At 35.2% G+C, this 16,308-nt stretch overlaps 1 protein-coding gene across 1 annotated transcript in view; it reads right to left on the reverse strand.

The window, feature by feature from the left end:
• Positions 1-16,308, reverse strand: part of armc8 (armadillo repeat containing 8) — a 91,236-nt gene that overhangs the window by 38,720 nt on the left and 36,208 nt on the right. The window contains exons 11-13 of the mRNA XM_043692969.1: positions 15,624-15,824; positions 14,712-14,807; positions 1,387-1,469 (exon numbers count right to left, since the gene is read on the reverse strand). Of these exons, the coding sequence (XP_043548904.1) occupies positions 1,387-1,469; positions 14,712-14,807; positions 15,624-15,824 (380 nt within the window). The remainder of the gene's footprint in view (positions 1-1,386; positions 1,470-14,711; positions 14,808-15,623; positions 15,825-16,308) is intronic.

Here is a 16,308-nt window from a genome sequence, read left to right on the forward strand (position 1 = left end):
AAGAGCTCCAGCCCCTCAAGCCTACTGTCATTCAACAACATCATGGTTGATCTGCCCCAAGCGTCAACTACACTTGTGTTGTACAGCATAGTTATCAATGCCCTAATATTTCAAAAATCTTCCCTTTAAATATTTTCAGCAACCAAGCCTCCACAACTCTCTGGGATAGAGAATTCAAGATACTCATTGTCCTCTGGGAGAAGAAATTCCTTTGCATCTCCCTTTTAAATGAGTGTCCCCTTATTCTGTAACTTTATCCCCTAGTTTGAGATTCCTTCACTCATGGAAATCTCTTTTCCACATCGATCCTCTCAAGTCCCCTCAGAATCTTGCAATTTTCATCTTTCATTCTTCTAAACTCTAATGAATAAAAACCTGTCTAGTGTTCTTGTTAAATGAAACTCTTCAGCCCAGGGATCAGGTTGTGAATCTCTTCTGAATAGCCACAAAAATTTAGTGACCAAAACTATATACAGTACTCCAGGTGTGGCCTCCACAGTCTGTACAGTTGTAAAAAGACTCTATTGTTAGGGAGTTGGAGTTCAAAAACAAAGACCAAAGTTCCATTTGCCTTCTTATTTACTCTGATGTACCCACGTGCTAAATTTTTGTGTTTCATGTACTAGAACTCCCAGATCCCTCTGTGCTGCACTTTTTGGAATTTCTCTCCAGTTAAATACTGACTTTTAATTCTTCCCACCAAAGCGCATGACCTCACACTTTCAGAGATGATGTCCAAGACTATAACTCAAAACAATCTTGTGGACAAAATCAAGTTAACATACAAGTTTACATGATTGCACATTGCACAAAAATCAATATCAAATTGGAATTTGCCTAACTAGTTATACTCATTAAAATGCATCTTTGAATTAGTAAATTATTCTATTATTCCCAGATCAATAGATTTGCTGAATTTAAATTTCTGGAAAAAAATTACATTTCAACCATGAATGCTAAAAGTTGCCCTCCAGGCAGTTGAAAAGTTGAAAGCTTAGCCACAAAAGGGTCAGATCAACTTTTATTTTAATTAGCTCTTTAATGTGGTCATTCTTTCTCAAAACTAGAATTTACTTTTTATCTGTCATGCAACTAATCATTTGAAATTGACAACGCATATGCATTATATTGCAGTAAAATTTTATTAGTAGTAGTTTAAGAATAACTCTTCAAAATAAGTACATAAACTTCAATGTCATGGATAATCATAACCTAGCCAGTTGCTATCTTTCATTCTGTACTTTATTTTCCTTGGAAAGTGCTATGACAGTATTTATTGAGACAATTAAATATTCAGTGTCTGTTGAGCCAACGCAACATGAATCGCTACTTTTACTTTAGAATGATCAAATTGTATTTCAGACAGGAAAGCTCAGGAATCCATACCTTACAGCAGCTAACCGCACCTTGATACTAGACTCAGCTAAGCCAGTCACAATTCGATCCATCATATTTTCAGTCTCAATAATCTGTAACAAAAAGATAACAAGAGCATAAGCAATCAACATGGTTTGCAACTTCACAAATTCACTGAGACATAATCAAATTAAGTATTTGTAATTTACAAATATATTACTTTAGCTGGGGCTTAGTAAAAAGCATACAAAATATTCAAACAGTTTTCACAAACATTGCAATTTCCCAACACACTCATTACAAAATTTATTGTATCCAGATGCTGTAATGAAAGCATATCAGCTTGAAACAACAGAAGACAAGCAATCATTATCAACCTATTAGTCATAAATTGGGATCAAGTTGGTCTCCATATTCTATTGCCCAATATCATCACTCTATGTTTTATCATCCACAAAAGAAACCTCAACAGAGTAATAATGTTTGCAAGCAAATAAAAAGCCATCCATGCGGCAATTGTTCCTGAAATGAACTGGTCTTGTAGGAAGCTCCCATGCAGTAACAATCGTTCATCTCTTGGTAACTCAGCCAATCTAAGAAATAGAGATCAAACGTATCATCTTGGTTGGCATTGTTGGTCTTTCAAAACAGTAAAAGGTTAAGTTTTCAGAATCTTTTAAAAGTGATAGTAAAAGTTGACCACTAAGAGACAAATTATAGATAAGTATTTCTCAGATTTGGTTACTTTGATTTCTCTGCTTCAACATCTATATTCTAGAGATGGAACAAAACATAAAAATAATTTGTTGGACTGATTTCTTTCATAACATTCCTTCCTTCATTCATGGAATAAACATGGATCAAGTAAAGCAGAAATCTATCTTGGTCAATTTGTAGAGATACAAAGGCTTGTAAAATCTTTTCTTCCAGTCTTTGATTAAACCTCTCAAATTAGATTTTCATCCTGGCCACAGCACTGAAATGACTCCCAAAGTCTAACCTTACGTCCTGTGACTAATTGTTGTGCATATGACTCTATGACTCTTATCTCTTTCCATCCTCCTTGACCTGTCTGCAGCCTTTGATACAGTTACCACACTACTCTGATCCGAAGTTATCTTTTCCATTATCCAGCTGCTTTCACCAAATTATACCGTCTCCTGAAATGGCACTGTTACCTCTGGAATACACCATGATCTATCTTCAGTCCTCTCCCAATTCACATCCCAGCCATCCCTTACCAATATTTCCACTACCATTTCTCAAACTATCTATTGTCTCGGATTTGTCATTCTGTTTGTCTAACATTCCATGTTGGACGAGCAGAAATTACCTTCAAATAAATATTCAAAAACAGAGACCCTTACCATATGCATTGGAAGGAATATAGGAACAGGAGTAGATAATTCAGTTCATCAAGTCTGCTCTACCATTCAATTAGACCATGGCTGATCATCCAGCTCAATATCATTTTCCCTCACCATCTCCACAATCTTCAATATGATCGATTTGGAGGAATCTATCAATTTCTGTCTTGAACCAGTCCAAGGATTGAACTTCCACAATAGGAACAGGAGCCGTATTTTAAAGTGCTCATTTCTATCTTCATGTTATTCGATTCTGCCTCAGCTCAAACTGTGGAAATCTTCATCTAAATGTATATGTATTCCAGACTCAATTATCACCATGTTTCCCCATCTAGCCAATCACCTTGATAAACTAAGCTACCACAAATTCTGTTCATGCATCATTTATGTTCATTATCCTAGTCCAACAATGCTGAAATCTCAACCTAATGTTCAAGTCACTCAATGACTTTGTCCTTCCCTATGCCTGCAATCCTCCCACATCTCTCTCTCTTCTTTCGATTCTGGTTTCTTTTCCTGAACTCTCACTTTCAGCCAAGGATCTAGATTCCCTCCTTAAATTTTTCATCCACTCCAAAACCGCACCTTTCATAAGGTGTCTCCATAAGCTCAACAGCAATTTTCTATTTTGAGAAACATCTTGTAATATTTTACTACATTAAAAGGTGTTTATTAAAATTCTGGTAGCAGTTGTGAAGGCAACACTCAGTCACAAGTTCCAGGTGATCACTGAATTCAATCCCTTAAAATCAATTTACAACTGCCCTGTCCTTGTGCAATACTTCTCAAAATGCAGTGGTCTTCAAGAAAAATCATGTACTTAGATGGTCAACTTGGCAACACGCAGCCATCCAATTAAGGATATCATTTCCGAGGCAGACCTTCTGTGAAACTGAGATATTTGCATCAAGCCTCAGCATCACAACACTCCCACCTGCTCTCAGAAATAACTGGCTCACCAGCTTTCAAAAACAGTCTCCTTAAAATGTCTTTCACTTAGCATCTCCCCTCCACAAAGACTCCAAATCAAGCAGCAAAATTTTGTTTTTAGTTGATGGAGCAGTACTTACTGCCCGTTGAAAACATTAAGAGACAGACAATAATGCAGTGCAGGACTGGAGTTCAATGTAAACTAAGTAGAGAAAGAAGCCCCTTCCGGAAGGGCACAAGTGTTCCACTGGCTTTTATAACAACCTGGCAGTTTTCATTGTCCATTTTTTTCATGGTGCTAGTTCAGCAACCAATTAAATTTAGTTTTACTTTTTACCATCATGGCATTTAGCCTCAGGATTTTAATAGCATTGTTAGCCCTGTAACATAACCACTCAGCCCCTGTACTCTTTAAGGAAACGCAAAGACAACACATCCACTTTCACACTAATTGCTTTTGTTAAATTATCACTCCACATGCAAGCAATTTTGAAATTAAAATGAAATATACTAAGATGCATTTTGATATAGTTATTTCAAAACTAACTTTAGGTCACACAATGCGTATTAAATATAAATCCTGAAGCTACTGAAAATTTTCCAGCTGGTCCTGGATTGATTGGACTTAACTTTAAAACTGATCATCACAGAGTACATTTTATCAAAATCTTGTTCATAAATTGGTATATGCAAAAGAGATAAAATAACTACAGCACAATCATTGATTAGACATTACTGCATCTCTATTATTCAACTGATACAATCGTTTTTAATCCCAGAGGGAGAAAAACAGCATTTTAGCAAAGCTATATAGGATCTGTTTTCAAAAGGTTCTTTTATAAAAATGTTCTTGATTAGATTAGATTTCTTTATGACTTTATTTTAGCAATGTATGCAATAAGCATTTAAAGTTAGGTTATTACATTAAATCAACTTAAGTGACCATGAAACTCTTGCAAAGTGTAACTTTTAAATAGCCATTATAAGGTAACCAGTCTCAACTCAACTAACATCACCTATTGAAAATTGATGCCTATAACAAAAACCTCAATACTGGGGTGCAGAATCAGTTTTGAAAACTTGTACCCCTAAAACATTTGTTCCTGGAAATTTACATCTTTATTAACTGTGAAATTCAAATTTATGTTAGAAAATGAAATAAATCCCATTTCAATTTGCATCTTTAATTCTTTACAAATCTTCTGTTCTAAAGGCCTTCTTGACTGAAGATGGATTTTTAAAAAAAAAAATCATATGCCAAATTCATATTTAGTTAATTATTTTGTGGTATAGTGGAATCATAGAAAACTATCACACCAACGAATCAAGCTGCAGTTGTGACAAGATTCCCTCCCAGTCTTCATTGTCACACGTAGCTCCCAACTGTAGTTGCAATAAAGTTACTATTTAGACAATCGGTTTAGATTAAACCCCAAGCTCAAAACATTTGAGGCTTAAGGCTGATGGTGATAATAGTATGATAATATTGTTGAAAGACTGATAGATCACAGAAACACTATACCGTCTTCCCTATTTTCTAGCCAAGGAAGGTGACAATAAAATCTCTGCTTCTTCAAGTCAACCCCAACAAAATGAGTTGCCCTGCTTCTTGGAGGAATAATCGGGTGGGGGCAGAGAGAGACAGGTGGATGGAGACAGTAGTAATCCACATCTAAATATTTCATGTTTAGTGGCAAAAGGATCCAGCATGCAACTTTAGGAGGGTGTATTTGATTTCACACGCACAGATTACATTTTAAGAGAAAGTACATCTTGAGCGCATATTATTTTAAAACCTCTCTGAAAGCTTTTTGCAGTGGGACAGGATTGACAATCCCCACTGCTTATACTAGAATGCTTGTGTAAATGAAATTTGTTCGTTAAGCACAACAAACAGAGGTATAAGTCAGACTCATTGAAAATTAGAATTTTGTCTTCCTTAGGCTACACTTTTACGATACAGCCTTTGAGCAACTACTGTAGAGCATCAGCAGCCACAACCATTCCTCCAAGAAATTTCACTCTGATTTGTTTCCAATCAGGATGCATGCCATCTCAGTTTGTTCTATAATTTTAGCATTGATGCAAAGTGAAATGATACTACAGTTGCAGAAAACCAAATTTAATAAAAGTAAAATTGGAACAGTTATTTCTATCCAGATAAGCATCATTTGCATAACCAGGGTTACTGGATACACACTACATGTTGGTTAAATCCTTCTCCTCCAAATAAAACATGCTTTTATATTGTATTTAATCACATCTCAGAATGCATCACTATGTATTGCAATTATTTCTATGTTGGCAAATGTAAAAGCCATACTGCCAGCAACAAAAACAAACAACAGAAATAAGTTGTTTCATGACATTAGCTAAGAAAACATGCCCTGAAAATTGATACAACTCTGTTCTTTTTGAATAATGAAAAGTCAGCTTTAACATCCACAGAAACAGGCATCTTAGCTTAACATCTCACCCAAAAAATGTTACCATCAAGCACTCTACATTCAGGTGTCATCTTAGTGTTTGAACTCAAACCTAAGGATAGAAATGGAACTTTCAACCTTCTCATTCACTGATGGAATTGCTGCTTAATGAGCAAATCAGCCAAAGTTGTAACCATCAAACTAACAAGGCTTTACTACCATATTTCTACTAATCAATAAGCAATTAAATATGGTCATGTTACATTACAATGGTCCACTCTGAACTTGCTGTTCTATTTTATTCATTAGAAAAGTTGTTGAATGAACATAACAGAATAGCTAGCACATAGTGGACCACTGTAATGTTACCATGCCTAATTACTGTGCCTGAAAATGTATGCACATACAGTCATCAGTTATTCAATGACTTTTCATATAGTTTTAATTAGCATTGAGATTTGATCACCATCAGCAGCACATCTCTGAAATGATCAATTATTTAAAAAGAATGTAATCAGACATTTCATGTATATTTTAAACAATGTCTATTGATGACATGCAGGGTTTTGAGCCAATTGCTGTTATTAAAAAAGTTCAAGAAGGTAAATGATCAATGCAACTACTAACTGGTACATCAGGCATTCTCCTTTACACTGCCAGCCTAACTCCCAACTAATTTTGATCAGGACCTGTTAATAAAACTACTGATATTTAAAGAAAACCAGGTATGTTGGTTGATGAAAATGCTTTGTAATAATTTAATCATGCACCAAACCCTTCAATTATTTTTAATATTAGGAAGCATTAGAAGATGTAGACAGAGGTGACTGAAAAAAAGACAAAATGTATCAATTTTGGTGGTTACAAAGAGTAAAGGAGATTATGAATAGGTAGTGCAATACCAATAGCAGTCACAGATTTCCTCGTACAACATACATGCTTCTTCAAGAGAAAAGATACATCTTCAACATACATTTTATTAATGTAACTTATGACATTTATGGCTCATGAATGTTTTAACAACTTTATTGAAAATAATCTTAAATTGGGAACCACTATAATCAAAATTTAAATTCCTTGCTGATATGGAACTCAATAACTAATTTATTAAAGTTTGATATCATACATTACGCTTTTTAAGATTTCATTTTTAAATCTAAATGCCTCATAACATGTCTTCATTGTTATGTTATTAACTAAAGCAGGAATAAGCTTAAAGCCTCATTAAAAGGCAAATCAGATAGACAATATGGTAAAAGGAATTTTCCTATAACGTGTAATATGGCAACCTCCAATAGGAATGCAATGCCATCTTACAGTCAGCTGCTGATTCACTGTAAAATGAGGAACTTAAATGCATTAAGGAAATTGAAAATTGTTACCTAATCTTCAGATTGCTTGGAAAATAATTTAAACCCCAGTTTTAGATCGCCCTTCAAATCACTTAAAATCCCCAAAAATATTTAATGCAACAAAATCATGAAATCTGTAGCTTTAATAAATCATTTGCTCATACCTTTATCAAAAATGTAAGTCAGTCATTAGGAACCAAAATAAATAATTAAATCTGCTGCATTCATATATAAAAATCAAACATATATCTATCCTTTCATAGTCGATGGAAGAAAATCTATTAGAACATACCCAATCTACAACATTCTGAAGGTACTTGTACCTTAAATTTAGTGTAACTTTACAGCAGTTAGTCAATCCCATGAGAGTAAAACAGTTTGCAGAGATTTGCAGTTTAAACCGTTAAATTGCTAACAGAATGAGCAGCACTTTTAAATACTGGAAATTGTTTTACATCTACAGTTTTAACAAATTACCAATTAAACAGCAGTTAAAATCAGAATGCCACCAAAATTACTTCTATCTAGGGCATCAATTTTGCTATGCACATTTGTATTGTTCTGTTGCTTGGAACTGAATCACAGCATAGATTCCCTACAGTACACAAAGCTATTCAGCCCATCAAGTCTGCATCAAAAAGTCTCCCACCTTGTTCCTGGAACCCTGTATTTACCACGGCTAATCCACCTACCCTGCACATCCTTGGACACCATGAGACAATTCTGCATGGCCATTTCACCTAACCTGCACACCTTTGGACTTGTGGGAGGAAACCAGAACATCTGGAAGAAACCCATGCTGACACAGGGAGAATGTGCAAACTCCACACAGACAGTCATCTAAGGCAGGAATCCAACCCAATTGGAGGGCTTTCGAAATCTTCTGAACTCTTCACTGGTTTTTGAAATGAACTATTGATGGTGAGTATTCTAATTTTGTGGGGGACCTTTCTGTACTGAAACCTGAAAGATGAGGAATGTCGGAGCTAAAGAATGAAACACTTTTATTTCAGGCAGTATTTTGCACAACATATCCTGCCATGTGCAGCATAGACAGGTACAGTGACAGCTTCAATTATGCTGTTCCAATAATGAGCCTTAAACACAACCTCATAAAAAAGGCTTTATTATATTTTAGATGTATATTTTTCTCTAGGTACTAAGTTTAATTTCCTACTTGCTATTCCAAAAAGGAAAATCATTTAAAATAAATTGTTGAATTGAAACTGCTTTTTGCAAAAGCATCAAACAAGGAGAATCACACTGGCAAACAATGTTTATCCTGAATAGCTATGGTAAGAAATGGGATGGGTGGAATACCATCAATGTCTTTAAGAAATCATAATATTATCAAGAGGAAAGTTCACACAAATAAGCAAAATAATGAATAAAACAGTCACAAAGATTTTTAGTTGCTACTATAATGCACATAATAAGCCACATGACAGTACAATTCTAAGCTATTCATAGGCTCCCTACATCTGTCCCCAGAAACACAAAAGAAATCTAAAAGCCTAAATATTGGACAGTATGCAAAAGGTTATTTTTAAATTCATAGCACAGCACAAATTGGGTAACTATCTATTTTGAAGAAATAAAAGTAATTACTATGATAAAACAAGAGGACACCGAACCAATTGGAAATTAATTAAAAACATTTAAACCTTATTTTAAAACCAGAAAACTGCTTTGGAGTGGACAGGAAAGGCAGAGTGCAAACAAAAATGTCAGACAAGTTACTACAATTGATTTAATTCAGACACTATGTGATGTCAGTTATTGGCCTAGGATCTCTTGAAAATATTATGAAGTATTTGAACACAGAGTGGAAAGAGTTTAAACGACTCGTGCTGTAGGAGATGACTTCATGCAGAAAGTATCTCAACTATGTCCTGGAAAACAATTTCTATTCATTTTCTAACTGTGAAAATAAATCAAAAATATATTTATAAATGTTGTCAACAATGTTGAATAGGCCCAAGGTAAAGGATCCTATAACTCATCAGTTAAAATTAATAAGATGTGGAAACAAATTATTTGGTGCAGTGAGATGCTATGTCCAGTTTTACACAAGCCTTGGTTCAGTAGCTCAAAATTCTGGGCACTGAACATCACAATTCATTCTTTTAATATTCTTAAATTATAGACCCAACCCAATTTTATCAAATAATGCAATTGATAGTTATGCATGAATTACCATATTGATGATTCATGCAAAAACATATTCAAAATCAAAGGATATACTTCATGTTAGAGCTATATAACTGCACAGGCCATGGGTAGCAGACAGCAGAGGCCCTGGAGCATAAACGCACAAGTGTGAATATGGAATGTAGTAGAGTGCATCTTTTCAGGTATTTGAAAATGCAAAATTTCCAGTAGTGGGCACCGTCTTGTTTCTAAGGTTCTACCTGTGTTGTATATTTACACCACTAAATTATTCTACTTAATGCTATTTATTCTGAATAGCAAATATTTTGCATAACTTAAATGACTGAGTTTCATAACTTGCAGATTTAATAAGTCCAATTGATCATTATGTTGAGAAATTTTATACATAACCTTTGAACTTAATATTCTTTCAGATAGTGCCCAATGTTTGGACAGCAAGGCAGACAGCCACAATCACTAATAATTAGTAACAGTAGAGCTTTCTAATGAGACAGCAAACAGCACAAAGCAAGCATGTGAATGCAGAAAAAGGTTATATTTTAAGTTTTATTGAAAATTTTTCATTGAGGGAGGTGGATTTGAGAAATAGACTAATATGAAACTATAACGCAGATTCCCAGTCAATAGATTAAGCAGTGGAACACCTGCTTACTGTCTACAAATGAATAATGAATGCTTCAAGATAAGGCAGTTAAGGGTAATGAGTGAATTTTGAATCGATTTGGTTCCCAGCTATGCTGATACAAGGTCAGATCCAAATAAGTGCCTATATATAAATGTAATTCAATCGTTGGTCTTCTGTTACATTAATATAACATACATAGGACTGTTTTATTCCACGTCCAAACATAATAAAGGACATGTTAGCATGAACAATAGCAGTCAGAATGCAGTTATTAATGAACAATACATGCATAAAGAACAAGAAAGAACTAGCATCCACTAATAAGTGAAAACAGTTCCTTAAAAAAATTACATGCCATGGAAGTACATTAAAAAGGCCTGTTTTGATGAATATCCTCAGAAATCATATGGGAATGAGGTACTATGCATCTTTATTTGCAAATTCCTAATTTATAGCTTATAAAACTGCCTTAAGCTCTATGACAGGACAGCGTATGAACACTATTTGAGTGTATTTGCATTGAAAGTACTTGCACATAATATAACCAAATTCACATTACTTTTCCTTTGGGATAATAACCCAAAGTCAAGTTTATAAATTGGGCCACACAAATTATAATCCAAAAAGGTTTATCCAAAAAATATTCCTCAATCATTGGTCAAGTCTCACTGCACATTAGAAAGAATGTCAAATGGCTTGAAGTTGGAACAGAGATTCACCAGAATGATAGTGGGTCTTCAGTTATGGTAAGAAAACTAGAGAAGTGGGATTGAGTTTCTCATAAAAGGAGTGTTTAAAGGGAGATTTTATTGGGGGGGGGTCAAAATTATGGTGTCTAGAGTAGATAGGGAGAAACAATGTTACATTTAAAGAAAAGTTCAAGCAAAAGAAAATAATTGGATGTAAAAATACCAAAGTGAAGGAGGAATTTCAATCATTTGAAGAGAGATCTAGACTTGGTGGATTAGAACAAAGGACTGATGACTAAAACAATAAATTACAATGGGGGCACTCAAAGAGAAGATAGTGGAGAAAGGCAGCAATTCAAAGCTAGGATGACTATAGATACGGAGCTAAAAACAAAATAAAAGAGTAATCATAAATTTCACCTGATAAATTCAGTAGGGAACCAAGCAGATCATAAAATGTACAACAAAGGGGTGAAAAAATAGGGGATAAAGTCTGGCTTGAGGATCAATTAGCAAGTAACATAAAAGAACGTGGAAATATATTTTATAAATATACAGAAATGAACAGGATGATCAAAAGCAAGGGAGATTGATTATGAACAAAAAATATCTTGCAGAGGCAGTGGGCATAGCTGTAGGATTAAGAAATCTTTTACCTTTAATAAAACAAAGAAATGCTGTTAATGTCACAGCAAGAGAAATTATATAAATAATAGATATGGATACAAATATTAACAGTATTCAAACTACAAAAGTCACCTGCTTCCAAAGAGCTACATCCTACATTTGTTGAAAGAAGCAAGTGCAGTGGTTCTGGCCACAACGGGAGAGGTATCAGAGGACCGGAAACCTTAATATATTATACACTTGCTGAAACAAGGGACAGAAAGAGGGAGGAATACAACCATTACCAATCAATTGGTCATCTATTGGCAATGATAAAACAGAGATCTTATTCCAGACCAGAACTGATTGGTATTTAGGAAAGTATGGGTTAAACAACGACAGTCAGAGTGGACCTATGGCTACTTGCTTGCTATGGCTATGCCGTTGATGTGTAATTAAACTACCAAAAGACATTAGATAAAGTACCACATAGTAGACGTCATAGCAAACGTTTGTAGGATTAAAGGCATAGTGTGGATACAAAATTGGCTGAAAGACAGAAATCAAGAGTAATGGTGAACGGTTATTTTCTCAAGACAGGACGAATGCATGGGCAGTAGTGTCTTCCAAGTATTGGTATTGGGATCTTCGCTCTTATTAATATTCATTAATGACCTGGATTCAGCATCCTTTCAAAGCACTGTTTCAAAAGTTTGCCGATGACAAAAAATTCAAATGTACATTGAAGAGTATAGTAACAAATATCAAAAGGGCAAAGACTGATGAAAAGGGCAAATATAACTCACCTCAATTTCAAGTCCCATCATTTACAAGACACCAAGTCAGGAACATGAGTGGAATTTTCACCACTGGCCTGGATGAGTGCAGCTCCCACAATATTTAAGAAGCTTGACCCCATCAAGGACAAAGGAACCCACTTGATCAGCATCCTAGCTACCTTAAACATTTAGTCTGTCGTCACTAGGATACAGTGGCATGAGCATGCTCCATATACAAGATGTACTGTAGCGAATCGTCAAGGGTCCTCCAACAGTATCTTCCAAACTTGCAACCTCTACCATCTAGAAGGACAAGGACAGCAGATGCATAGGAACACCGCCATGTGCATCCATTCCGAAGAGGAGCCATATTGGGCTCGAAACGTTAACTCTGTTTTTCAGTTTCCACAGCCGATGCCAACCCGTTGTGTTCCTTCAGTTCTTTCATTTTTATGCCACCCGCAAGTTTCTCTCTAAGCCACAAATCACCCAGATTTGGAACTAGATCATTGTTTCTTTATGGATACAGGGTCAAAAGCTTTGAACTTTCTCCTTAACAGCACTGTGGGTATAACTAGCGTTCAAGGACTACAGTAGTTTAAGGTGTCTCACCACTACCTTCTCAAGAGATAGAAATCAATTAGGAATGGACAACAAATGCTGGCCTTTCTAGCAATGCTCATATTGCATGAATGAATATTATAAAAAAGTGAAGTAATTAATTTTTGTAAGATTAATGAGATGATGCAAATTATACCATTAGTTTATATTGCTTATATTTTTATTGGCTGCAGGAAGAGAGAAAGACCTAGAGAATCAGAAACAGCACAAGTACAATGAATCAAATATTCTTCTCCTATGATCACTTTTACAACTTGGATTAAATTGACCTGAACATTTTTGCACAAATTTCACAAAAGGTTGATAGCAGTATAACATGTACTTAAACAGTCCAACAAAAAATTGATTTCACAACAATCATGCAAAAGCCACTGAAGTGAAATCATTGTGTTTTAATTTTGTTGTTTTTAAAAAAGGGATTTTTTTTGGGCGTTTCATCCCAACTATCATTTTCAGTTAACTTTAGCATCCTCAACATTCAGTCCAGCGATGCTAGAAAGGCACTTTAAGCATGTATTACACCCTGACAACCACATAATCAAAGTAGAATGAGGCATTTCAGGTGCCGTGACCAATAACCATATACTACTGTATAACAATCACTAACAGGGGAAAAAAATATACTGCAGACCCACAGAATGCCACATTGGGAGACTGCACACCTACAGTATCAGATCTGTTCACATTTAGGATCAGATTCTGATTTACCTACATTTTGTCCTTTCTAGTATTTCATTCCTGTAGCCAACTCACTTTTGTTAGAAATTACTGATGAAAAGAATTTTAATTTCCAAACAAAGGTCAAAATGTCATTTTTCATATTGTAAACCTGAAACTTTCAACAAAACTATGAGATGATTTCAATAATTGGTATAAGATCAGATCCCACACCAGGTTAGAGGTGACAATTATTTGAGGAGGAAATTGTGAATAAATTATTTTCAAAGTCCATGGCATTGCCTTGACAATCTTGCTCATGAAAAGCATAGAAAGTATATGAAATGGATATTGCCACATTGTCGCAAGAAGAGGACACTAAAACTTTGAGACTTCAGTCATATTGCCAGACCAATATCGAAGTGTACACATTTTCCAGTATTGGTGGCTCTCTATTTAGATGGATACACTGCATGCACAACACAGTCCTCTTTTATTTAATATAAACTAAAGGCAAAATGCCATTTTGGTGGCTTATCTTAACGCTGTGTGCTGATTAGAATTTCAACTATATTTTAGATGCAGTAATTCAAGTTACCTAAAAACAGTGTTTTGCTTAACTGTAGATTCAGAAAACAAGCTACCAGCAATGTCATTGCACAAAGCTTTATTTACAATTAAACTTGCACATCAGCAACACAATGAACACATCAGCAGGCCACAAATTAAAAGTGATACAGAAACAGAAGCTGAGTACTTCCGGTTTGCAGCAAGTAGGTAGGCAAGCATTTATATAACTGGAATTACAGTACTACTGTATTATGAGAGTCAGTACTATACACTACACTTCACAGTGCTTATTTTGTTACTATTGTTACGAACTCATGCAAAGAATGTAACTTAAGGATCCAGTGCAGGTTCAACACAGGGAACACCAGTACTTCTCAATCCAACATGAACACGTCACAACTCATTTCTCTAGACAAATGAGTCTCAATCCCATTCATTCTTCAGATCTGATTATGCTCTTTCGTAAAGTCACTGTTAATTCTCTTCACCTTGTTCTCAGGTTGACGTCACTCCCTGCCTGTTGGTTGCCAGGACCGGGGGACGCCCCTCTCCCAGACTCACCTTCTTCCGGATGTCTTCATCATTCGCTCCAAGAGAGGCATACAGCTTGAACGCAGCTTGGCGAAGTTCATGAGCATGCTTGAGGTCATGGTCGAGCTGAAGAATATTAGGAAAGAAAAAAATGAAGTATTCCTGCAACTTTGTAAATATTACAATCAATTAATTAATAATTAATAAAAATAGCATTTAAATTGATTTAATATAAATTATTATTCATGCAAATTGTTAACACCAGATAATTCTTCAACTGTTATCCATTTGAATTATGTGAAGAGGACATTGTTGCAGGAAGAAACAACTGCCAATTTAAATTCTGAAATTGTATGGCTACAATAAACAAAGCATGACAGGTAAAATTAGATCTTTTTTGTTGACATTGTACAGAACAAACAATTCACTAATTGTAACAAATAAATGCCAGCTTTGTCATGTAGCAATACAGTCTCTGCTTTATCACTACAAGTTACAATAATTCAAACAGCTGTTTTTACTGAAGATTTACTGAAGGTTTATCAGAAATAGTGAACTAGGGCTTGATTCAAGTGAATGGCCCCATCTTCTGGAGATAGTAGGGAAAATACCTCCATCCTATCTCTCAGTGATGTGGAGCTGCCTTGAAGACAGCAGTGGAACAAAAAATTCACAGGTTGCTGCCCTCTGGCTGACCAGTGTCAGCTTAAGCAATGCAATAAGAACTGAAAAGTGAAATGTTAGGAGATAGGAAAACTACTAGTGTATAATTATTTAAATTAAAACCTTGAATAGAGATGTCTTTTATAATGAATCATCCTATTATGACAAATATTGAAAACTAGTCATCTACATATTTATAATAAACTTTATACACTTTATAATTGGCATTATAATTCCTTAAAATAAAGCGCTTACAGAATTACAAGTTAGAAAACTTACCCTTTTAATATCTGTGATTGCACTGACTGAACTTGGATACTTGAAGTAATCAGCAAGCATTGCAATAAGATGATCTGTGATGCTGGCAATTCTCTGCAACTCTACATCCGGTTCTATCAAGTATGCTAAGGTTTCAGCACCTTCCACCCTCTCCTCCAGAAGCCTCTCTTTACTGCACATTCTAACCAAGCATGGGAGTGTCTAGACAGAAGGAATTTGTTGTGATTAATCAAGGTACTTTCAAAACACAAAACAGGCTACATTTCCTATATTTGGTGAGGAGATCCACATGAACATCAACTGAGAATTTTTCAAGATTAAAGAACTTTTAGTGTACTGCCATCTTATTATTACTCAACTGTGTTGTTTGATTCAACAAACCCACACTCTTAAAAACTGGTCACCTTAAAACTCTATTCTGTTACCAGTTGGATCCACCTAACATTGTGTAAAGTAACTAACTCTACACATGTATAGTTGGGTGGGAAGTGGCACCACAACAAAGAAAATCAAGTTAGTTTCAATGGACAACTTGATCTTATGATTCAGACTGGATGAGATCTTGCCGGAGCAAAACATCTCTCACTGTGCTCAATGAACTCTACTCCTTTCAGCATTCTTAACTCAGAAATTATTTGAAATTGCAACCTGCTTCAAGTATGGCGAGGCAAAGGAGTATCTGAGA

This window comes from Chiloscyllium plagiosum, chromosome 7 (assembly GCF_004010195.1).
Source record: "Chiloscyllium plagiosum isolate BGI_BamShark_2017 chromosome 7, ASM401019v2, whole genome shotgun sequence".
In the NCBI taxonomy this organism is placed as follows: Eukaryota; Metazoa; Chordata; class Chondrichthyes; order Orectolobiformes; family Hemiscylliidae; genus Chiloscyllium; species Chiloscyllium plagiosum.